The 25669-nt window shown below is 37.0% G+C and overlaps 2 protein-coding genes and 1 long non-coding RNA gene across 5 annotated transcripts in view; 1 reads left to right on the top strand and 2 right to left on the bottom strand.

The window, feature by feature from the left end:
- Positions 1 to 483: 483 nt before the first annotated feature.
- MRPL23 (mitochondrial ribosomal protein L23) lies at positions 484 to 16233 on the bottom strand. Its single transcript, XM_026668273.2, has 5 exons — positions 15705 to 16233; positions 12362 to 12484; positions 11269 to 11351; positions 8665 to 8738; positions 484 to 2002 (listed from the first exon to the last, which is right to left on the bottom strand). The coding sequence occupies exons 1-5, from the start codon at positions 15776 to 15778 to the stop codon at positions 1841 to 1843; spliced, it is 516 nt and encodes a 171-aa protein (XP_026524058.1). The 5' UTR covers positions 15779 to 16233; the 3' UTR covers positions 484 to 1840.
- On the top strand, positions 16145 to 24920 carry LOC148133288 (uncharacterized). The gene is made up of 2 exons (XR_015746663.1): positions 16145 to 16261; positions 24303 to 24920. It is a non-coding gene; the product is annotated as an uncharacterized LOC148133288 (long non-coding RNA).
- Positions 21510 to 25669, bottom strand: part of TNNT3 (troponin T3, fast skeletal type) — a 42261-nt gene continuing 38101 nt past the window's right edge. For 2 of the 3 annotated variants that reach the window (XM_087950918.1, XM_026668266.2), the window contains one exon: positions 21510 to 22011. In XM_087950918.1, the coding sequence (XP_087807044.1) occupies positions 21963 to 22011 (49 nt within the window). In that variant the 3' untranslated portion in view covers positions 21510 to 21962. Of the gene's footprint in view, positions 22012 to 24387; positions 24429 to 25669 lie in introns of all 3 variants that reach the window. The other variant, XM_087950919.1, reaches the window with a different exon arrangement.

The following is a 25669-nucleotide window of genomic DNA, read 5'->3' as shown; positions in this document are numbered from 1 at the left end:
TCATTAGCTCACACCCCCGGATTGATGCACATTGGGAGCCTGCCAGTCTGTGGCATCATCTGAAATAGAGACAGATCCAGCCACCAGCCTCCATGGACCATTTTTCAAATATCAATGAATGGCTAATGAAATTTACCAGAATTTGATAGGTTGTACTAGTTTTGAGGTCCATGCGCCCCCCACGCACTAATGAAAAATGCAATTTGGGCAGCCAGTTGAAGTTGACTAAAGCAATTTGCTTTTACAATATATATATCTGTATCTCTGACTATCGTTGTATTGTAAGTATTATTTGCTGTTAAAAGTCCATTAGTTCAATTCAATGTGTATGCATTGTATTTTCTTATATGGGCAAGGAACTGGTAGGCAGATGCCACACAATGAGTACAAATATGTACTCATTGTATGTAGTGCATAAGCATTGCTAATATTGTTTCAGAGTTCAAATTCTATACAAAATGTATACAGCGTGAATATAGAATATTTTATTGGTTTTATTGGTTTATTGATCAATGCCTCCTGACAAACACGGTACTGGGGCAGCAGTCATAATTGTTAACATGCCACAATTTAAGCAATTTGTTTTGCAACATTCCTAGTACAAACAGGAACAGAAACCCACCCAAAAGCAAAATTTTATGCACTAAAATATACTCATGTTTACTAGCCACAGTGTACTAGAACTGGGTAAAAGTGATTTCTTTTGATTACTACAGGATTTTTAAAAATTTTCAATATATATGTATTTTAAAAATCATGCCCTTGATCTACATTTCTGTACATTGGATGGCATGTAGCAGTCAATAGTTAAATAGGGATGTCAGCAACAAAATTTAGGCAGGTTTGGAGTTCCAAAATTGTTTTTGAAGTTATCGTTCTAAAAAAGTTGAAAAGCAGAAATTTCATAGATCTCCCACCCTTACATCGAAAACATGTAACTCAAATATTTGTGCAGACTGTAGAAACCAAGCTAAATAAGATCACTAGAGTTATGTTCATTTGCATAGAAAAATTCCTTGGAAAGGTTTTCAGAAAATAAATTGTTTCAAAGTTTTCTTGCAGCCCACATCTAGAGTCAACGTAGCACTTGTTTACCTGGTGTGATCCCTGAAGTGAAAATCAGGGAACAATGAGATTAATTCCAAGCTTCTATTGTTTCCTATTGCCAGAATGCTCAAAACATTTTAAGTTTTGTTCTGTCTAGCTACAGCCAACACAGAACTTTTTGAGTGGGCTGTTTTCCCCTGAATTTTAGAAATGATCATTTCCCATTTCTACACACCCATGTTCTCTAGAGATGGAGCCAACAAATAAAGAACATAGGCCAACAATGGCTTTTACTGGATGAAATTCAGCTGGAATATGTATGTTTTGAGAACTTTAGGCTCTAAGAACACATTATACCATTTCCACCTCCAAACCAATATTCTATTAATTTGAGAAGAATCAAATTCCATCTCAACCTCCAAGGGTATTACCCCAAAGCAGTCCAACAAACCCAAAGATTTAGCGTGTCTCATTTTAGTGGTAGCCAAATAATTCAAACTCTTAATACCCTGATCACTACAATACCCATTAGATATTGTCCAATGGCTTAATGAAGTTTTCAATGCCTCCAAACTTGAAAATTAACTGCAGTTTGAAGCTGATGTCCCACACTTGCCATCTTCTATGTCCAGAGCTCTTCATTTTTTATCAAAATAATTGCTGCACAAAATAGGGATTAAATATATTTGTAAAGCTCTTACAAATACAATGACATTTAAAAAGGAAGTCTAAGACTGGATGAAAAGTGTTCATATCCCTCCAAGGTCCCCAACCTAAAACAGCAGATCTTCTATCAATGCCAAAACCAGTTGGGAACATCTCCACGTTTAAGATCATTAATTTTCTTCTGTTTCTCTTTTTCAATTTTGTTCTCAATTTCTTCAGAAGACTCAGGCTCAGGAGCTTTGTCCTTGTCTGGAAACAAGTCTGGAAACTGGAAAGTCTGTCCTTCAGCCTAAAGACAGAAAACAAATGTTTAATCATGCGTTCCAATAGTATCTGTTTCTTCAGATAACCATGGGAAGTTTCAGTTAGTCCAGAAAGGAAAAGATGCAGAATATTATCCTTTACTCTATCAGTCTTCCTGCCAAGGGACTCATAGTAACTGAATCAACTTCACCCAGTAAACATATGGATAAGCAGAGTTTCTAACCTAAGTTACCTCTGTTAGAGTCCAAAATCCTAAATAGTATATCACATTACATTTTCCAGTTCTGTATTGCTCAGTTAACAAACAAATATCCATTGCTAATTCAATACATTCACGGTTACATTGGAAACACAATCACTAATGAAATACAGTGCAAGAATTTGTTGTACCATTTGAAATAACCCCAAGTCAATAAAATCCTGATCATATTAAATCATGAGTGGGAGGAATGCTTTTGGGGTTTTTTTGGTTTTTTTTGGCCTTCAATTTATAAGTCTTGATCTTAATTCCTTGTGATTATGTAGACAAGTCCATGCAGTTTTCTAGGTAAGAATTCTGGAAGCGGTTTGCCATTACCTTCTTCCTAGGGTTGAGAATGAGCAACCATCCCAAAGACATTCAACTGACTTAATGCCTATACCTAAGGCAATAACAGAAGTCCAGTTTCCTCATGCTGGTCTAGCACCTTAATCTTTAACCACACTTGCTCTCAATTAAAAACCAGAATATTAATTTTTAGCCAAAATTATAACCAGAAAAGCACAGTTCTCAATTGTAGCAGCTGTATCTGCATGAGTCCAAGAGAAGGTCTTCAACAGTTTCAGAATGCATGATTTTCTTCCATCTAATTATAAAGAGAAGACCAACAATACCTTAACTCTATATACACATTACTGGAGACCAAGACAAGACAATGGAAGGGCACACACACCTAAGGGCTTCCCAAAGAACAGATAGTGGATTGCACAGAAAACAAGGGTAAGGGAGGAAGACTGAAAGGGGAAGCAATGCACTAGAATGGTACACAATTATATGCAGATTTCTTTGCTCGGCTCAGATTGTTCTTCTATGATAGTAATTATAAAAATATCATCAACCAAACTGCTATTAAAATGCATCTATTAAACACAACTGTGAGTAGTTTAACTTTATTTCTCTAGCTTCTGTCAATAAAACAGAAAACACCATGTGTATGCATTAAAGCATGGGTCATGCCTATTTAGTGTCTCTGTATTTGCTGAATAAAGAAAATATACTAAACAGAACTGTATAAATAATATGATTTTAAAAGAGATTTGTGAAGTTATGTAATTCCTGAAACGCAGTATTAAAAAGGTTTTAGCAATCATTCTTCATAATGAAGAGCGTCAATGCCAACACAGAGAGCATTGCCACAGACTCAACGTCTCCCATTTGGAAAACAATAATCTACTGACCTTTTAGCTTTTATTTAGCAGCAGGAACCTATTATTCAAGAACAGCATTTTACTCTGTTGACATTATCTATTTTTCCATATTGTATGCAGTGTTGACAATCTTGTTAAAATCAACCCTTGTCAGCTTTCCATTCTCTTCAAGTAGAAGACTAAGACTAATAAAATGTATCAGACAATAGTGTGGCACAGAAAGATGTGTTATAAAAATAATGTCTGGAGCTATTTTGGAAGGTATTTTCCAGAATACCTTAACAGCTTTTGGCCATCACTAAAGGACTAAAAAAAGAACTAAAAATCAACACATAAACTTAAGACTATAAGAGCACTCTTGCTATCCTTTAAAATGAACCAGGTTTTGCCAACTGTATCCTAGTCTTCAGCTATTAATCTGAACCTATGAGTAAATCAATTGGACTCACAAAAGTGCAGCTGTAAGTTTCAATTTTACTTGCTGGTATGCATTAACAAGCATCCTATTTCTTCTTGGACTCATTGAACATGAATAATTGGTTCCACCCCTTTCCAGTACCATTAATTCTCCAGAAGTGTTACAGAAGTAGATTTTCAGCATCAGCAAGAGACTGAACAACAGAGGTGGTATTCAGCAGGTTCTGACCAGTTCTGGAGAACTGGTAGTGGAAATTTTGAGTAGTTCGGAGAACCAGCAAATACCACCTCTGACTGGAGATTTTACAGTATCCTTCCCCTGCCATGTCCATCAAGCCATGCCCACAGAACCGGTAGTAAAAAAAAATGAATCCCACCACTGCTGAACACCCCTTCTAATGCTGTGATTAAAGTCAACAGAAGCTCAGTGTACAACATTGGGGTACAATACAAAGTTCTACTTTGATCCAGGTAGTATACACCTACCATAACTACAACTACTCAATGCCATCACTGTGGTTTGCAAAAAGTCATTTCCACAATATGTATTCAATGAGGAAAAACTAGGCACTGTTTTGAGAAGTTGCATAGCTCTTGAATATTCTCTTCGGGAGTATGCGTATGTGTGAGTGTGTGTCTATTGAAATCAAAGCCCGGGTATTTTCCAGAAGCAACATATTAGTTGTTGTTTGCTTGTTTGTTTTAAGGAAAAACTGAACGGGTTCTTATTGGCTGGAAAAAAAGGTTTTGTTTTATTATTTGAATATGACTGTTGCTTGCATTATTTTTAACAGGATCCGTCAGAATAGAGACATTTAAAAAAAAAAATACTGAAACAAGAAATATAACTCCAAAGAGAGCACTGGAAACCCATCAGGCAATCCATGGTTGCCACCTGCGTGTTATACTTGCATGTACAACATCATCATTGACTGATGTTGCTACACATACCAGGGTTTGGCTTACTGCCAAAATGAGAACTGAGAGGCCTTGTCTATGATAGACATAGCCGTTCTGTCCAAAAAGGAAGGATATGGCCTACGAAGATGAGCCATGGTTCTAGTCCTTGCACTTCTCTTCTACGTTGGTTACATTTGTCACAACATTACTAAAGCAAATGACTCACAGTGGATGTTTCCATGAAGCACCACGTATTATCCCACCTTCTCATTTTATTTTAAGGCAATGGAGGAATATTCAGACACAATGGAGAATCTGGTGGATACAAGCTCCCTAAGAAAAAGCTCGCAATTGCCGTTTCAAGGCTGGTCAAAACCAAATATTGAGCAGAAATCAATCTGTATCTGGAACCTTTTAATAAACAAAAGTCAGTGCAGACAATTTGGCTCTTTCCATCCCTTGTTTTGCCGAGAAATGCTGATCTTGGCTGGCAGCCAAAAAGGATTTGAAACCGCCAAGATATTGAACTCTCAAAACTGAAAGCTTTATAAATCCTCCACAATACGCAGCAGTAATTTTGCACTGGTTTGACTCTTGCATGCTGAAAGCTTTATGAAAAATAGTTACTATGCATGTTCAGTAGTTGCTATATTTTGACCGTTCTGTAACTTGAACCATATCTCCAGGAATAACTGTACCATAAGTCTTTTAACTCATTTGAAGTCACATCTGAGTATCTGTAATAGGTTCAATCATTTGGCTTAGTAAAGAAAATGGTTAATGGCCACTTGTTGATAAACTGTTTAGCATACATTATAGCAAAACACTTCATAAATGAAGGAAAATGTAGACTCCAAGTCAATTAAATTCTGCTCAACTTGTTCTTGGGAATATTGTCACATCTGTCAAGTGGTCACTACTACAGCTTCCATAAAGCCACCGAGGAAGCACATTTATGGAACTTAATAATTACCTGGTTAATATAAATGACTGGCTCCAAATCAGGGGGGAAAAAATGTTTTTTAGGCTTTCTAACAGAGGCAATTATTGACTCTGCAAACAAGCAGAAACAAGAATATAATTTTCAAGGCACAGAAACAATTTTCTTAGTAATGAAGAAGTTGGTTCTAACTTTTAAAATAGAAAAGGCAAGGAGTAGTTCTGTTTTATAACCAAGGTTACAAAATGTTTTCTCCTGAGGAGGAGGGGAAAAGCACAGAAAGAACAAACTGAAACTACAGAAGGTGATACTGACCACAAGCAATAATTTGAGGTCATTTGCAATGGCAGACAAATACTATCTAAACTAAGGAGGGGAAAAACCCTACCTTCATTTGCCAAGTTTGGGCTATGAGAGAAAAAGTTCTCTGTCTTCAAGATAACCTGGATTGCTACATATATGTATTAGTTCTCTCCTTTCGCCCATAATGCTATGTATTATATGTTGTCCAACCATCAGCATTTTCATCTTCCAACACTTGAATGCAATGATTAATGTATGCATATTATATTGCATAAGTTGGCCTGGAAATCAGAAATCCAGAGTAGAGAAACGTAACTGCTGCTGCTTTCAAGACAAAACGGTATTTCTCAGACACCTAAGAATGCCAACTAGTCAAGAAACTAATGCAAGGAAGAATAATGCTGCCATCTATTGACTATTTAAGAAAGCCAACATTAAAAAAAAAAACTTTCCCAAACAGATTGCTTTCCTACAAAATTACCTGGAACTTGCGATAAACGTGAACTTGCTTAAGCCATGGATTTGTTTGTGCCAATGTAAGGGTGAACCAGAGGTTGAATTAAGGCAAAACAAGGGAGATATTTAAATGATCAGCAGGTATGCAGGAATCTAAAATTAAAGCCTCTTACTTCACCTATGTAAATAAAGTCTAGGTAAGCCTGCTGAACTATGATAACCATTTCAGCACAGAAGTGACAGGGTACATCAAAGATACAAAATAGGAATTAGCTATAACTATAAACAACTCTTAGAAGCTATTATTGGTGAAATACTTTCCAGTCTGGAGCAGATAACAGCCAGTGTTTAGAATAAGATCAAAATCAACTTAAAGTATTATATAGGTAAGGCTACATTTGTTAAGACTGAAGAAACATTCCATTGGTCTACAAGCAGTTAAAAATAAATAAAAGCCATGTCCAACATCAGCTATTCTCACAAGTATGTATGGCAAATTCTTGAAATCGTAAAGATGCCAAAAACCATACACACACACACACACAAATGTAACACCGAGCCTTCAGAGTCACAAGCCAAGATCAAAACACCATAAGGTCAATTTAGGTTTTGGTATGTAAGTAAACAGATTTTAAAGTGGGGATGGGGGAAAAGAGACATGTGCAGGCTCTGCCCCACTCTCAAGTCCAGAAAAACAGAGGCACACAGCCAGACTGAATTTCAGAGAAACTCAAAAGCACCAATGCTTTTTATCTACTTCTGTCTGATGCATCGTTCAGAGATGAAATCCTGCCCTTTGAAAGAAGATGGAGTTATTTGTGGACGACTGATTTTGCAAAAAGCATTATCCAAAAGAGAGAGAGAGGGAGAGAGAGAGAGGGAGAGGGAGAGAGAGGGGTGGGATTAGTTATCTTGAGTCCATGATATGCAACATTAAACGAACAGAGCAGAGGAATCAATAACTGGATGTAGTTTTGATCTTTATTTCTTTAATGGAGAAACAACTGCTATTGGAACAACATAACTAACAGTGTGATGGGGAAAGAAATCAATCTAATGTGCAGCTTAATGAGATCCATCAAGGACAGTGGTGGGATTCAATTTTTTTTACTACCAGTTCTGTGGGCGTGCCTTGGTGGGAGTGGCAGGGGAAAGATACTGTAAAATCTCCAGTCAGAGGTGGTACTTGCCGGTTCTCTGAACTACTCAAAATTTCCGCTACCGGTTCTCCAGAACTGATCAGAACCTGCTGAATACCATCTCTGATCAAGGACCTACAATAGTGCACCAATATATCTCTTCTACCTGATTTTCATATTAAGTGACAAGAATATCCCTGGGCCATTAAAAAAAAATCTCCTAGGTACTTCTAGAAAATAAACAGTAGTGCATCCCAGTGCTTTGTTTTCAGCTTTACCCATCTATCCAGAAAAAAAGGGAAAAGGTAAAGAGTGAATTCTATAAGCAAGGAAGAGGGTAACTGACAACCAAGTGACTAGTTTACCCTTTGGGGCATAGGTGCTTCTGCAAAAACCTATGGCTGGGCCATTTTGTGAGCAGCAAAGTCTCCTCCCAAACAGCCAGCTTATCAGAATGCCTGCAACAAGCTTACAAAAATCCAAACATGCCCATTAACTTCAAAAGCGTTGCCTTCTCTTATATTCTACCATACAATTAACAAACAAAAACCCTCCGTGTATTTACCTCAATAGTTTTCAATCTGTAGGATTTGCTCTCTTTTGATCTAGATGCTCTGAGAGCTAATGGGGGAAATAAGGTTTACTTTTATAATTTTTTGTCTAGGAACTTATGGCAAATCCGTATATTTTCAATCAGAGAATTTCACAACATCTTATCCTAAGTACTAAAGCCAAGTTTAGCTTTGTAGTGCGGATTTTCCAAAAGAAATCTCCATAGGCCTTTTACCATGCCACATACGCCAACTAGTACAAAACAGAACATTTTAATATTAATAGGTTAAGTTACCAAGGACAGCGTTCTGACTATTTCTTACTCCTTCAGCAGCTTGTCATCCAAGTTAATGCCTAGGATTTTTTCACCTTCAAAGAACTTAAAAGCAGATCCCTCAGTCCAGACTGGCTGAAATTTGCATCCTGTTTCCCCAGGGCTCAATCGCTTTTCAATACCCTTTAGAAAAACAATGTCTTCATAACAGAATTTTGAAACCCATAAATAATTGACTCAACTAAAATCTACCACAACTCCCTCACTTTCCCAGCTTCCAAACAGATGCATTTACTCACCAGCTGTACATAGGCAACCTTGTAGTCTGGCTTCTTGATTCGTCTATTTCTGTCATCCCTCTGTTTGTTTGAGCCTGTTAAATAGACCAACATATTGACTTACCAAAAGCTAATGGTTCCTTTTCCCTACCCCTTTCAGTTAGAGAAAACAGGAATCATATTTACGTGATGTCTAGAAAGAAGCCTGTGGCTACTCCTGAGTGGGTAAACTCTTCCCTCAGTGCAGAAGTATTTAGGACTGGCGCATTAATCATGTAGCAATTTTACCGCTCACAAATTACTGAATCTCATACTCACACATTATAGTTGTCTCGACAAAGAAACAAGAGTCTCTCAAGGTTAAACATTCCTAGTTTCTTGCATTTCTTTTCAAAAGATTTCATTTCTAGTTCCCTGATCGTCCTTACTCTTCTCTGAATCTATTTCATTATTTTAGGGTTAGCTGAGGATTTTTTTCCTTCTTGTGATTTAGAAATCATCCTTTTATTCATGCAACCTTTTATTTATAGCTACATTGCACTCATCTTTTCAGTTCAATTAGTGTTCCAAGATCTTTTTCATAAATGTTGTAATTTGTGTAATGTATTGTAATGTTTAATTGTTGTAAGCTACCCAGCATTATGCATTTGTGAAAGGCAGCTTTACAAATCTCAAGTTATTAACACAAATATTGACTTCTGTGGCAGCCCACTTAATATGTTTGATGAGCTCTCTGAGAATATTTTCAAGGTAATTGAATATGATTGAATATTGCTAATCAGAAAGCAATGAGATACATTGTCCAATGATTTGCTGAAATCAATATATAATACATTTACAGCATTCCTACAATCAGCATTCTTTCTGTACGTGATATCATTATGATTCTTCTTTCTTTCCTATAAGCTTTAGAACTGGCAACTATATTAAGTAATGATCTATAGTTCTCTGTTTCCTACGACCCTCTATCCCTTTTAAAATAAGAGTTAACATTTGTCTTTTTCCCCATCATCTAGCATTTCACCCATTCTCCAGGGTTTCTCAAATATAACACACAAAGACTCAACCATCTCAATAGTATCCTATGATGCAATTCACTTAATTCTGGAGATTTAAATCCATATTTCTTTTAGCCTTACATTTCAATCTTACCTCTTTATCTCATTCTTCACCATTTTCAGGTGAAATACAGATCCTGTTTGGAGAACACTGAGCCAAATGAAGAGTACAGCAACAGTGCTTGCCCCTCCCATCCCTGCCCTCCCGCGTTCTAGTCTTGTTGTTGCTGTTTTAATACCTGTTAACATTTTGCCATTTTTGTGAAGTAGTTACTATCTTTTCTCTTTTATTTTGAACATATCTAAAGAAGCCTTTCTTGCTACATTCATCAGCCTCATTTCATTCAGAACTTTTGCTTTCTTGACAGTAGTTTTTCAGCTGCAAACTGCTTCCTTTCTAGTTATTTTTTTTATTTATTGTCAGTATGGATCCTTTTTTTCAGATACCCATAAGTTCTTTGTGATCTGACATTTGCTTTTCTTGCTGTTCTCCCTGCCTCCTTTGATTTGCTTGTAATTGTGGTTTTATAAACTCTCACCCACTATAAGCAACTTTTTCTATCACTTTTCCAAATGAAAAATTCATTTCTTCAGAGTTCAAGATATGTGTTGAATTACAATCCATTCTTTTCAGTTTTCTTCAATATCAAGAATTCCAATTTTACACAGTCACTTTTCCCCATCATTTCATATGTCTATATCACCAACTACAACTTTGTTGTAGGCTAATATAAAGTCCAGGGTAGTCAATCCTTTTGTGCATTCTTGCATTCTGGGATTAAAACAGCTGACAGCAAAACAAGTCATACATTTTCCAGAAAGCCTATATCTGGCAGAGTTTATCTCCCCATTTCCTCTGTATTTTCAATTTCCTTCATTTATTTTAACCCAAATGTTCTACACTGTCACCAAGTTCATTCACTAGAATTTTCTGAGGAGATGTAGATATTTTGAAAATGCAATTCCTCTTCCCTTCTTTCTATTATATCTGTTCCTTTTCACTAGACTATATTCTTTAGTTACCATACTAAAGCCATGGAAATCATCCCATCAGCCTCTGTTACATCTATTAAATTGTGTTTTTCTGTTAACAGTTTAAAGTCATCTGACTGAATTCCCAGTCTCAGCAATTGTTTCAGATGGTAAAAGCCATGAACTAATTTCTTTAGAAAACTGGCTTCTTACCTTGTCTTACAAATATACTTTCTTAAATTTGCTGTACTTAATCTGCAATTCTACCTTGCACAAAACCCAACAGGATTTGAGGCTTTTCCTCTTACAGTGTTATATGAAGTGAAATAATAATTTAAGAAGTTAAATCAAGTATCAGTTTTGAACTAACACAACACTTTTAAAAATTAATATAATCTCAGGTTTGATTATCATAAAAACAAGGAAATGACAAGTCCCAATTCATGCAAGAAATGACTATTTTGAAAAGGAATATAACTTGCACTACAACAGGCTACAATTGTTTCTTTAAATAGCAAATATTTGGAAAACAAAAAGTATGTGAAAGTGAGTTTGTCAATCATGAATAATCAATGTTCTTCAATTGAAGACTCACCAAACTGTATCCTGGTTCGTACAGCAGCTACTGGCACATTATATATTTTTTCAAGGTACTCTTTCAATTCTACTCTTGTCATGCTGTACCAAAAAGCAAGCAAACAGTTGAAGCACATTAAGGAACAATGTCAGAATATTAATTACAGTAAGCATAATGGTATTCAGTAATTCCTGTCTTTGATAGAAGCATCCTGATATATTGGAAAACTGTTTTTTATTAACAATGTGAAAGCTAAGAAAGCTCAAGCCAGACAAGAGAAAAGATCTTATTATGCAGGTCCTACAGATAGACAGGAATCGTTAACTGCGAGGTTACATTCTCCCAAAAGAAATGCTACTGAGATTTCTGCTGGAACTCAAACTAAATATTAAATGGAGCCTGGATGAAGTCCAGATAGCATTCACTTTTGACCACCATTCTGGGGACAGACAGGGTTACAGTATTTAATTTTTTCCATTTTGAAAAAGCTTTTTTAAAACATACAAAAAACCGTGAATGCTTACAGTAGTGCTGGGGTCTGTGAAGAGCAGAAGATTCTTTGCTGACATTTTTAGAATCAGTTATGTAATAATGCAGCATGGTGTGTTTACAGGGCTATTCCAGGAAGTACATGAGAAAAAGTAAAATCTTTTTTAAGTATAATATATATATATAGAGAGAGAGAGAGAGAGAAAAACTTCCAGGCACTTAAAACATTTATAAAATATGCAATCCTGATCTACTTCCAGGTTCAATCTGGAAAATTTTACTATAGAGCAGTGTTTTTCAACCTCAGCACCTAGGGAGGGAAACAGACTATTTCAAAATTCTCCTAAGCCTCTATCTGATCCAATAGAAAAGAATCAGTCCACCGAGATTTGGACAGGGAAGTGTAAGAACCATCATCCTTTATAAGAACTCCTCAGAGTTGTGGAACAGCCTACAGGGAAGAAACACAGATGAACAAGCAAACCGGCTCCAGTTGTTACTGATAAGGTTGCATAATCTACTTGCTTCACTATTATGGCACTCTGAGAATCTGGATAACATTATTCCCAATAGTTTCAACTCAAGAAGAAATGTGTTATCTTCTTCGTTTGTATGTACTTACTCCATGGGGATGCGGAACTGTACCGTATCTTCTGGCAGTGGGACGCCAGGCCTCACCAGGGTCAAGAAGTAATCTGTCCGGAAAATTCTTGTTGGAGGATTTCCTAACTGATAAAGGGGATAACTATGGACAAAGAAAAAATATATATTTCTGAGAACTATGGAATTCTTGTAAATGTAAAGCATGTGGAGAATGTAAAATCCGACTAGACATTTTTTTAATATAAAGAGAATTTTTGTCTTATGCATACATGGCTAAAGAAAGGAAGCAATAAAAATTAATGTGCTATGTTTTCAATAATTATCTCCAATCCTTAAATACAGCTGTATTAGGCTTTCTATTCAATGGTATAGCACAGTGATGGCTAACCTTTTTCACGTTGCATGCCAAAAGTGCACACGCCCTCGTGTGCTCACGTACCTGCATCCATGATGCAATGCTTACACAACCCCTCCTACCCTTATGCATATGTGCACGCCCCCCCGTGTGCCCCTCCCCCTGCGCATGCATGCATGTCTCCCCCTGTGCATGTGCGGCAGATACCCGACAATCAGCTGGCTAGCAGGGAGCACGCACGCACGCGCAGTGAGGCTCTTCCGGGCGACCTCTCGCATGCCGGCAGAAATGGCTCTGCATGCCACTTCCAGCACACGTGCCATAGGTTCACCATCACGGGTATAGTAGAATAAAGCAAAGAATAAAATAAATAACAAAATAAAGCAGTAAGAAATTAATTCTTCATTCAGAACTTTCAGTGTTGGTTAAATATTTCAGCTGTTAGGGTGACATACAACACCCATGTACATATTTATATACATATTAGTGAATTATTATTAAATTAGTGAATTATATATGATACATTATAATTAAACTAAACGTTCAGAGGCTTTTTTTCACCTTAAAAGCAATATCCCCATATGTTCCAGAAGACTATTTAGACAATTTCCAAACCCCTTAAGAAAAAAACAGCTATACTATTTCTTGTGTAAATAGTTACTGAGAATATCATATGAACTTACAGATAGCAGAATAATTATGAAAGCTGCAATATTATGTTAAAAGCAGATACTGTATATTTGATTTATGGGAAATGTAACAGCTATCATATTAGATGTAAACAATGCAAGAGCAGGAACAAACAACTGAAACAAACAGGTAAATAATAATTATAATCATAAAAAAGCAAATGAGGGAAATAATAAAGGGCAATAAAAACACTTTACCAGAATAATTTTATACTTATAGCACTTAAACTCTAGATCTACTTCAAATATTATAAAATCTTGTACAAATAATGTTCTCTAGAAATTAAATGGGATTTTTTTATATGCCTTACGAGATATAGCATCGGTTTGTATAAAACACTGTGTATGTTTTTCCAGTAACAAGCTTTCCCATGGTAGCTGCAATGATGTGATAATGAAAATATTTTTTAAATGACACATGAGCATTTCTAATGTGAAGCTATTGCAAAAATTTTGGACATGGAAGTACTTAGGAAAGAGAGGCAAGTCATTCAGATACTCAGCTGATAAATTTCACCGACAATAAACATGAAACATGAAACTTTCCAGGTATACTGAGCTACCAAGGGAAAAGAAATATAAGAGGAAAATTACTTCACTAGAACCAGTATGGAATTAACATCTTACTAAGGAGAGGTCAGGATATATATGCAAGAACCAGAGAAGAGAACGTAAAGCTAAAAGTAATATAATTGAGCATATTCCTACAGTTCTGTGGAATACATTTCTGATACCGTAGTTTATGTGCCTCAGTGGCGCAGTGGTTAGAGTGCAGTACTGCAGGCTGCTTCTGCTGACTGCCTGCAATTTGGCAGTTCAAATCTCACCAGACTCAAGGTTGATTCAGTCTTCTATCCTTCTGAGGTGGGTAAAGTGAGAACCTAACATTGGTGGGGGCAATATGCTGACTCTGTAAACCGCTTACAGACAGCTGTAGAGCACTATGAAGCGGTATATAAGTCTAAGTGCTATTGCTATTGCTATGCAGATAACCCTACAGAAAGTCAAGAATTATTGAAATAAAAAGTAGGAGAAAAAGAGCAGTAGGATGCAAGAGACTCTTTGAGGTAATATTTTTATTCAAACTTTCTACCTACAGGTAAAACAATCATGGGCAAAAAGCTAAGAAGTATCCCCTCTTTCTAAAACTGAAAACTATGACTTTTGTAAAATGTTAACGGGTATTAAAGTTGCATCTAAAAACAGTGCATATTTAGATAATCATTAATAAAACTTTCCTGACCAGTTATATATTGTCTGAGTCTTCCTGCAAATGTAAATCATATCCCTCTGATTAAGTAATCGCATTCACATCTATATAGGGTCTGGCTTCACTGTAATATGTAACCGTGAAATAGGAATGAACTATCACCAATGTGTTTAAATTTGATTTAAATCTGAAATAATCCTAGAGAAGAGGCAATGGCAAACTTAATAAGCACATTTCAATAGTTGGATAATAAAGATCAGAATAAAGCAAGAATTTTATGGGTGTGCGTATAACGAATAGCTATGAAAGTTATACACCAAGAAAGTGCTCATCTTCTGAATTATGGATTTAAGAGATAAATACTAAGAGTACTTATAAATAGCAGGAAAAAAAATTAATCGGGTTTGGATGAAATAAAGACTGATTGTTCCTTTGAGAGGATGATCAGCCAGCAAAAACGAGCACACTTTCAGCATGTGATGGGAGGTTGTTTTGGACCACAAACCTCTATTATGCTTGGCAAGGTTGATAAAAGTATAAGAGGAATCGAGTAGATGGACAGCATCAAATAAACTGCTGAAATGTCCTTGGAAGAGCTGCAAATTGTGACTAGAAACAGATTGAAACGGTGGGCATTTGTCCAGTCACCTGGAATCAAACCAAGACGATGACATTTAATAACCACTAAGTATCATTCTCTACTACACTATTAAAAAAAAAAAGAAAAGCAAGCATTATACAACCGATAGTCACATAGGAAGGAATGATGAAAAAAAGAAAACCTCTCTTTCTCTCGTTTGAAAACAAGGGAAGCCGAGCGCGTGAGGAGGCGTTACGCATGCTTTACAAAGCACCTGCTGGAACAGGGCACTGCACAAAACTAGCATTCCCAGTTTCGAAGTGTTTGGACGACCGAGGAGCGTGCAACTTGCAAACAAGCATCTAGCCCAAATTGAAAGCGGAAGGGGGAGACCGTGGGAAGGCACACGACACCCCACCGCCACCTTGCTCTGCAAACGGGGAGACCACCGGGACTGTCCGCGCTCAACTGAGCTGCCAAGGTCAGGGAAAGCCCGGGACGGGCGGGCGGGGGGGAAGTAATACTCACAAAGCCCGCCGAGCCATGATTCCTATTTGGCCGCCGCCGCAGCGCTCAGCCGCTGCGGAAGAGCACAAGAACATCCGGGGAAAGAAAGCCGTATAGAGGTAGGAAAGTCAAGATCCGCAACACCAAGAGTGCGGCAAACTTGAACTCGGTAGTTTTAAAAGAGTTTTTTTTTTTTTTTTAAAGCGCTTTTCCAGTTTGGCGAGAAAAGCGGCGAGAGCCGTCCGGAAGCTGCAAATCGGGTTTCCATCGTAAATTAAGGCGGCAACATTAATTCTTTTTACCAAACCTAAACTATCCCCGAAGAAACAAGTTAAAAAGTCTCGGGTTGGACTCGCATGTGGCGAGGGATATTTCTCTAAGATTTCTCTCTAAGAGAGCCCAGGTAGGTAGGTAGTTTAGTTTAGTTTACTTTATTGTCATTGCACCTCGTACAACGAAATCAAACACCATCTTCAGTGCACATCATGACCATGAAAATAAACACAAACACACATCCTTTACACTCCACACATTGAACCGAAAACCCGCAACACCGCATCACCACCGCGCCAAGATAGGTAGGTAGGTAGGTAGGTAGGTAAATTTCTATCAAAATGTTTCTCTCTCTCTCTCTCTCTCTCTCTCTCTCTGTGTGTGTGTGTGTGTGTGTGTGTATGCATGCATGCATGCATGCATGTATGTATGTATGTATGTATGTATGCATGTATGTATATGTATTGAAAATTTAGAAATAAAGAGAATGACATAAATACAGTATTAAATATTCTTGGGGGAGGTTGTGCATGGCTTGTCAGGTGGTTCTGGGCTAGTGTGATTGTTAGCCCACCTTAGATGAACTATATCTGTATGACCTTGACTCATTTCTTTAAAAAAAAACTATGCAGAACCGGATCTAGAAATATCAAAGCTGTAAATTGAAGGGCTGGAATTGTTAGGAGAGTGAGGGGCACATCTCAGAACTATGCAAATCATTTTACTGCATAAGAGCAGTTCCCCCCCCCAAACTGAGGTGTACCTCCTTTTGGAAATCCAGAGAGTCCAGGAAAGGTGTGAAGAATCTTTTAGTTGTGCATTGTTAGAATAAATGTTGTAAACCATCCAGAATCATTTCGGTGATCTGGATGGTGTACAAATTTAAATAAATAAATCCAACTTTCCCAAAGTTGCATTGGATTGTTTTCATCATTCGTGTTCATTTTGGTATTTGGATTTTTAAGGGAGGTGTGTACATTAACATTACATCAAAAGAAGTCTGATGGCAAAAAGTTTAAGAACATCTAGCATCATCAAGGTTACAGAGTTATGTTGTGTTTTGTTGTCCCATGGTGCTTGCTTGCCTGTCCTGTTTGTTTGGACACAGTGGACACACTCTAGATTCCACCAATAAAACCATGTCATTTCATGATACCCCGGAAACAGGTCTTCTGTGTAGTTGCTCTGCATTCTGGCATAGCATTCATCCTGAGATTTCCATGGATCCCACCCTAAATATTCAAGAAAAGGCCCAACTCTCTTTAAACCTGTCATTTTCCCCAAGCCTTGGACTAAACTGAATTGGGGAGTTCTCAAGAATCTTCTGTCTAAGGTGGGGATTTGGTCATTCTTCTATGTCAACATTCATCTTTTAATAAGCTGCTGTGTTTTACTTGTTTTTAATGTTGTCTTTTGAAATGTTAGCTATCCAGAGTTGTTATGGTGAAAGGGGTGGCCGCATGAAGTATATTAAAACAAATAAACATGCAGAGACCTAGCTCTCTGAAGAAGTCTGTAATGGTGGGAAAAGTGGCAAGAAAAAGTAAAACAAGACAACCGGCAGCAAATGGTTGCACCATTGCAAGACTTGAAGTGCCAAGTTGAGGACAGATCTCCTGGAGAATATCTCTTCATGTAGTTTCTAACAGTTAATGATGACTTGCTGGCACATAATCGATAGCAGAATTAAGCATGAATGACTTAATGATTCCTGGGGATGAAATTATGACAACATCCTGGGAACATGTCGGAAAAAAATGTAGCTGGGATATGTTTGTACAATAGCTAGGTACAGGTAGGAAATGTGTAGTGAGTAGAACTACCCTAACATACACCAGTGTTAATAAAAGAAATGCAGAAAATTAGATGACTGGATTGGATTGAGTTTAAAACTAATTGATGAACAATCAATTTGATTGCTGTATTGTTTTCCAGAACTGCAAGTTGGATTCCCCCCCCCTCAAAAAAAAATGATAGCATGAGAGAGCCGATGCAAAGAAATGGGACAGCAAGATTAATAACGCTGCCTCCTATGGCAACTTTCATTTGAAAGGCGAAACTACTGTAAATGTATACTGTATAGCTCTTTACGTTTTCTATCTCTATAGGATTTCTTAGTAAATAAACTTCATAAGGATACAAATGTAAAAATATTATCTATTCCACTGCTACCCCCTTCAGGTAGAGACACATATGTCACTTATTTAATATGAATTTGCAAGTTCTATCAAGTTATTGTTGTGTAGAAAGTTAGCACCCACCCCTCTCCTAGAATTAAATATTCTAGAAAATATTAAAAAGGAAGAATATTATATTTCCCTGGATGAGAAAAGGAGAAACATGCCTCCTCCCCACTTCAGTTCCAGGGTGATGGGATTAAGACATGGCCCTCCAGACATGATAGGATTAGCCCTCTACCCGTCTCACCACATGGCACCTGGAAAAATTACATCACCCAGCAAGATTCAACCAAGCCTGGGACTTAAGATAACCTACAAAGTTACCCCTGTATGGCCCCATGGGAGTCTGACGACCAATCAGAATGCATTTCTTTCACAAGAACAGGAAGCAAGTTCAAAGCCCAAGAGAGGATATAAATATATCTCTCTCTCCACTCCATGTGGTCAGCTACCCAGGACTTCAAATCATGTGGTCCTGTCCACCTTAAACCACCTTTCCAAACAGCCTCCATGTTTCCAGTGTCTTTCTCCCCACTTGGAACTGAACTGATGGACATTTCTTCCAACAATTGTTTGTTTATTTACTTGTTTGTTTTGTGCTTTGAGCCACTAACTGTTTTCTGTGGAATTTTAAAAAATAAACTAAAGGCTACAATCTTGAATGTAAATCCATGTAAATCCACCGGTTCTGTGTCTGCTGCTCTTGAGAGCTACCAGTTCTACAGAGCCGGACAGAACCAGTAGAATCCCATCCCTGCACTAAACTACTTCTGTATAAAGTAAGGCTACCAAATCTGGACTACAGAAATCAAGAGGTAGAATTAAGAAGTTTTTTCATATTCCTTGGTTATCTGGATTTTTGCAGACCCCAATATTTATTTAGCTGTTTGTTTATAATATTTATAGACTGCCCATCTAACCTCAAGGTAACTCTGGGTAGGTTACAATTATAATATAATCCCATGATTATTAGCAAGATCAGATCTTTAATATGGCAAACCTTCTGCTCCTGGATCTAAATTAGCAGAAGCCAATCCATATTCTAGGATATTCCATGGATATATTAGCTGCCACTAAGCCTCCAGATAGTTTCCCTAAATTAATTGGTTGATTTATTTATTTCACTATTTATTTATCCATCAATTGCTTGCTTTGTAAAACAGTGTATCTGTTCTAATAATTATTCCAAGAAACGTTTAAAAATTTGGTCTTGCAGGGTGAAAAGTGCAAAGTTCAACACATCTTGATCCCGTTTGGAAGGACAGTTCTAAGAATATATGAACCATCACGCTGTGTCCAATCTAAAACCATAAGTAATCTAGCATTCTGTGTCCCAGAATGGTACTATGCAATCCCACACATGACAGGAAGTCTATTAATCTGTTTGCTCCCCAGCAGCTAGTATTTAAGCTATTCTGTACGTGAACATTTGTGGAATGCCCACAATGCATCATGTAACAAAGCAATTTTCCAGCTTTACATACATTCCAGACATTTTTAAAAAAAACTTACAAATTTCAACATCAGCATTTTTTCTTGATTTACATATCCTTTGTTTTAGAAATTTAAATTGGATTGAGTTAAAATAACACTTGCCAAATGTATTTGCAGAAGTATATTCCCCATCTAGCTCAGAACAGTTTCCAAAAATGAAGGGCAGCATCTTTCAGGAAAATAATCTTGACTATGGTGGTTGGATCCCAATCTCACAGTGGGCAGGGTTTATTTCCAATATAACAGCCCATCTTAAACAATTTCACAGCCATTTCTTTTATTTGGCACTTCAAATAAAATTAATCATCACAGGGATATTTTTGTTAACAATTTCACATGTTCCATAGATACTTTCTCCTGATAGTCTATGGGATTGAAGCATGGGGCAGAAGAGGAATAGGGAAATTCTCTGTCCCAGGGATATAATAAGGAACTCTATAAGATGCTGTCAACATCACAATTCTTTGTGGATGTATTGTGAAAAGTTGAAGCAAAGGATGCTTCACTAATGTTTAAGAATTTGCCTTTTGTTGTAAGTGAATAGTTCTGTAGAGAATAACTGCTCAAATAAGGAATCAGCAAAGATTTTTAGGAAAGAGATTGAAAATAAAACTTCCAAAACTATACTGCCAGTACAGAAATCTAAGATGTATTGATATCTAGAAGTCTTATCATTTCAATACATGCATATGTTGTGTAGAAATAGGCAAAAAAAAAAAAATGAAAGAGCTATGGATTTGGGCTATTGATATGTAAGAAAAAGGTGAATGATCAGCCTATAAAATTATGAATTAAGTAAAAGGAGCAGGTGTCTTTCTTAATACAACTTGGGAGTTACCCAATCAAACTGCACAAAAATAGTTCAAAATAAATTCTTCAATGCCAGCTGCAGGATTACCATCACAAGATGGTACCATATGGCAGCCATTACTTTAGACTGCTTTAAAAGGGAATGGAGATGGCGATCAATGTCCATATTGCCCTAAGAATAACAGACACTACATTTTAGGACCATAGCTGCCTTCTACAGTTGTTTTCAATGCTGTGAAACCAGATGTCTGTGGAAAACCCAAGAGTAAGGCTATGTATGAAAAACCACCGCGTGCAGTTTTCTCTCTTTCCTCTAGAGCGGGGGTCCCCAATACCTGGGCCACGGCCCATTAGCAGGCCATGGCCTATTTGGAACCGGGCCCCGCGAGTGGCAGGCTTGCTTTCATGCACACAGCTCAATTTGCATGAGCGGCAGGGCAGGTGCATGCATACGCATCTCAACTTGCGCAAGTTGAGATGCGCACATGTGGTGGCATACCGCTCATGCAGCCGGGTTCCCTTCTCTCCCCCCCCCCCCCCAGGCTGCCAAGCCACAAAGGTCATGGACTGCTGACCTAGAGATTCAAGGTGGCCAAGCTGATAAAGACTTAAAAGTGTATATAATAAATAACTAAAGACTAGAATGTTTTGAGAGTTTGGTTGCTCAGGCTAAAAACAGGGAGAAAGTGAGCTCTAGGCCTCCCTTAGGGACATAAGCAGGGACATAAGCAGCTGTTGACCTTGGACCAGTCATTTTCTCCCAGCCCGAGGAAGAAGGAAGTGGCAAACCACTTCTGACCAGACCTTGCTAAGAAAATTGAAAGGATTAGTCCAGGCGGTTACTAGGAGTCCAAACAAAACAAAACAAAAAACATCTAACTCGAAGGAAGAAAAAAGAAGTTTTAGTTTGGATATATGTATGTTTCCACCACAAGAACCACCCTTATTATCTTGATTTTTCCATTGGGATATTTCGGCTTTCTGAGTGCAATCTTTGAGTTCTTCAATGGAGTTTACTTTTGAATAAGCATTTGATCAGCATCATACATAAATAGTTTACAGTCATTGGTGGATGTAAACTAGTATACATTTATTGACTTCAGTGGTCCTTTGCCAGATTTTATTGACAAGGCCAATAAATTCCAGGGTTTGGTAAATGAATCACTATAATGGAAAAAAAGAAGAATGGCTAGACAGGAATTGCAGGTCTGAAGTATATTATTGACTACGCTTTATTTACAAAACCAAAAGATTTATACACTGCAATCTATGTGGCAGTGTAGGGCTGGAGTCAGGAAACGATACACATGGGACAACAGGTATCAGTAGGGACTCATCATTATTCAGAGCTGAGGTTCTGAAAGATGTGGGCACCCTAAAAATAAGCAGTAGGCAATCCAGGCTGATGTTGCAACTATGGTTTTGTTCAGGCAAGAGAGAGGAATTGAAATAGAGAAGATGAGCCGGTGATGTTTGGCCATGCCACCATTGATGAATCTTCCTGCAGGGACCTTCCAGATCTTTACTTCCAGCGTCCTCCAACTTTGCCCTTGGCTCCGGCCTTCTTGCTGCTGTAATACAAATAGGATAAAAACATGTCTTGCTGCTGCAATAGATATACCCTTACCTGTTCTTGACCTTGCCTTTTTAGCAACAAGCTAAAAGGAATAGTTGCTGGCAATCTGTTCATGTCTGGCTCCTGGAGCTAGCGAGATTGTCAAGGTGACAGTCAACATTTTTTTTAAAAAAAAAGTCAACGGTTGCCTGAATTCTAGTCAGATTTGTAATAAATGTGGAGTCCCATACCTTAATGGCAGAGCTATCTTTGAACTTTAGATGCAAAAATAGTTGCATATTAAAACTATTAAGTGGTATAATTTACTGTACATTTAGCTTCTACCAACTTTTCAATTTAATCTGAACATCCACAAAGTGATTGCATTATCTCCTAAATAAAGTAATCACCAAAAATCCAGAAGTTAACCAAATTTGACTTTAAATATTAATAAAAAACAGGTGCAGAGTTGAAACATAATACATTCAGAATTTCTGATAAATCATGGTCCACAAAGTGTTATTTTTTGAAGTAATAACTTCATCAAGATAAAAAAAAAACTTCTAAAGACTGGTGGAAAAACTCATATTTAAATTGTGCTACTCTTGACAAGATTTTAAATGGTTTTATTTTGCATGCAAAAGAAACAATATCTGAAATATGCAATACTTACCTTAATTCTGAGCTCAGTTAAGCACTATTAAGTTCTAAATGAGTACATTAGTAAGTACAGAACACCACACTTGTCCTAGTAACAAATTACAGCTGCAATACTATTAGTGGCATGCTATGTATCCTTAGATGATACTATAAATTATACAACAAGCTAACTTAGATTAGTAACTTGGATGAACCGCAGTTTAGAGTACTTGCTATTTGGACACTTCCAATATGAATTCTTCCATAGAACATGAAAGAAAACAGTAGAAGGAATATCTTTAAAGCTTACATGACAAAGGTGATTTTTTTCAGTGGTAGTTTCACATACGGGAACATGTCAGTGACATCACGATTTGTACACACAACAAGTGAATAAATACTTTACCTGTCGTTTAACATAGGACTTTTTCTCCCCTAAAACAACCTTTGTCCTCAGAGACAAGTGGCTATTGGTATCTTCTGATGATAATGGACATTTGTGCTAGAAACTTACATTTATGTGATGTCTTATCTTCCAGTAATGTCCGCAAGTATCAATTATAAAAATACTTTATTGATGCAATTGGCAAAAAATTGGTATACCTTCTTGCTGTTAGTTTTTTTTCCCTTTTATTATTTCTCTGTAAGATTTTGCAGCCTGATCATTTCATGAAGCTCATAATCTTTAACAACCCTCTTAGAATTGTTGTACAGTCTATGGTCCAACACAAGCATGCTCAGTTCTTGTTCAGCATTCTTTTTATGTTTTGTCGTCTAAAGAATGGCACATCATCCTAAATAACTTTCAGCATGCCCTATTGCCTCTATAATAGCAGAGATTTATCTAAATTGCCTCCAGTTCTGCAACAAGGATTATATTGTGCATGAATTAAGGTCCAATGAAGAACTACTAATGAGCCCAAAGGACCATTCATTGAATGATGTACATAATATGATTTAAATAAGCAAAACATCTAGAACGTGTATCCAATCACACTTGGCCAATAAAGAATTCTGTTCTATTCTATTCTATTCTATTCTATTCTATTCTATTCTATTCTATTCTATTCTATTCTATTCTATTCTATTCTATAATTATATGCATTTTATAGAGCCAGTGCACTGGTTTTCCTTTCCTATATGAAAAGAGAAGTTTTCCCCGTACAGCAATTTCTTCTAGAACTGTCTCCTCTCAGTCCTTGCTTTCATTTCATTATTCTTTCCTGCTGCCACTGTCTTTATGTCTAAAGCATTAGGTTTCTGAATTGACACATGCAGCAATGAAACTATAGAACAAAACAAGCAGGAAAAAATCTGAATTAGATGAAGGGAGATAAGATTATATGATGCATCAAAAGAACTATTGAGCATGCCATGTCACATGATGTCCATGTGGCAGTGGCAAATATTGAATATTAGTGTTATTAAATCCTGTTCCTTACAATCTTGGAAAGTATGCTTTCCATGCCAACACAAAGAGTAGTATATTGGCTGGTGAGCCTCACCAAGATTGTTGGGGGGAAAAGGGGGTTATTTTGGGGGAGGATTATGGATTCATTTCAGTTTCACCAACATATTTTTTTAAAGGAAAGAAAAGAGTGGGCTTTTCCACTTTATTCTGTTATTATTCTAAAACTGTGCTTTTCCACTTTATTCCCTTCCAATAAGAAATAGATGGAAGAAGACTGAAGTGACTACTGCAAACAGATGGATATTCCAGTCTTCAGACTGGAAAAGTAATCTGGGTACTCACTGTTTCTGGGCTTGATCAATCCGATTTCTGAAGGTGGTAATCTGCAAACAAATATGACTACGTTTTTAAAAATGACCTGCTTCCCATCATGGAGAGAGGGATTTACCAGCTGTTTCACCACAGTAAGATATGGGCAGGAGGTTTGTGGACTCAAGAGCAATATGCCCACAAATGAAGTCAAAGCTGAGTGAATTTATTCAGCAAAGCAGAGCAGAAGAATTTTGACTGCAAAGCATAAGTAGGCAGGAAATATCTACAGACAAGGCAGATCTATCAGAATGTAAAAAGCACAAATCTTACACCTCTTCAGTAACTGGAAAACCCTCATCCTTATCCAAGGCAATTATGGATGTCCGCCAGATCTTTTTCCGGCTAGTATATACCACCTTTCCTGGGTAGATCTGGGTACTTAAGTTGTTTGTCATCTTTTATACTTTTACAGAACTTAGGAGGTATAAATAACACAGTACCTGGAGATGGTTTGGTAATATACTTTATCAGTAATTTGAATTAAACTCAAACTTTTAAATAACTGTGGCAAGGATCATTAATCTATTTTTCCTTCCTTCAAAAGGGAGTACATGTTCTGGAAGCATGTATTGCAAACTCATCCTCCTAATTACGTGCATTTTTGTTTATACTTCTTGCTAACAAAAAAATTGTGTGAGATCTATCAGACCATTCATCCTCCCATCCCTGCCAGCCACCTGGTCTTGGCAAAGCTTTTCTAAAAGAAAGAATTCACAGTTTCAAACTAAACTGCATGGAAAAAATGGCCAATGAAAAGTGGAAGGTGTTATTGAGGTTTGAGTATTTTGAGAAAGCTAAAGCTTTAATTAGCTGTATTATGTATAAACATTCGAAGAGATGCCACTATGCAGAAAAGGGCAGAGGGAAATGGGCATGCCATTCTTTGCCATTACAATTGTTTTCTATTAGAGTTCAGGAGAAATTGCTATGTTAAGATATGTATGTATGTATGTATGTATGTATGTGTATGTGTATGTGTATGTGTATGTGTATATATATATATATATATATATATATATATATATATATATATATGCATAAATTCATTTTATAAGTCAGTTATTTATACAGCCTTAGTTATCTTAGGACATCTCCCAAAACCCATTTCTTACATAGTGTGATCAAGTTGTAAAACATGAAACCCAAGGACAACTTTCTGTTCACCAAAAGATTACATTTATTGCATGTCCATACTTCCATGTGTGTATGTTATTTTTTCAAGCTCACTCAATTTTGTTTGAGTTGGCTTTCT

This window comes from Notechis scutatus, chromosome 1, assembly GCF_049901735.1.
Source record: "Notechis scutatus isolate UNSWTSFEM ecotype Mainland chromosome 1, rNotScu1.2, whole genome shotgun sequence".
Classification (NCBI taxonomy): domain Eukaryota; kingdom Metazoa; phylum Chordata; class Lepidosauria; order Squamata; family Elapidae; genus Notechis; species Notechis scutatus.
The sequence above is the reverse complement of the archived record's forward strand: the minus strand, read 5'-3'. Positions and strand labels throughout refer to the sequence as shown.

What these genes read in the sequence shown, in the direction of transcription:
- MRPL23 (XM_026668273.2), bottom strand. Translation starts at nt 15,778, where the DNA reads ATGTTCTTGTGCTCTTCCGCAGCGGCTGAGCGCTGCGGCGGCGGCCAA. An exon ending in ATCATGGCTCGGCGGGCTTT is followed by an intron (nt 12,485 to 15,704) that starts GTGAGTATTACT and finishes CTTTGTCCATAG; the next exon opens with TTATCCCCTTTATCAGTTAG. An exon ending in CAGTTCCGCATCCCCATGGA is followed by an intron (nt 11,352 to 12,361) that starts GTAAGTACATAC and finishes TTTTTGGTACAG; the next exon opens with CATGACAAGAGTAGAATTGA.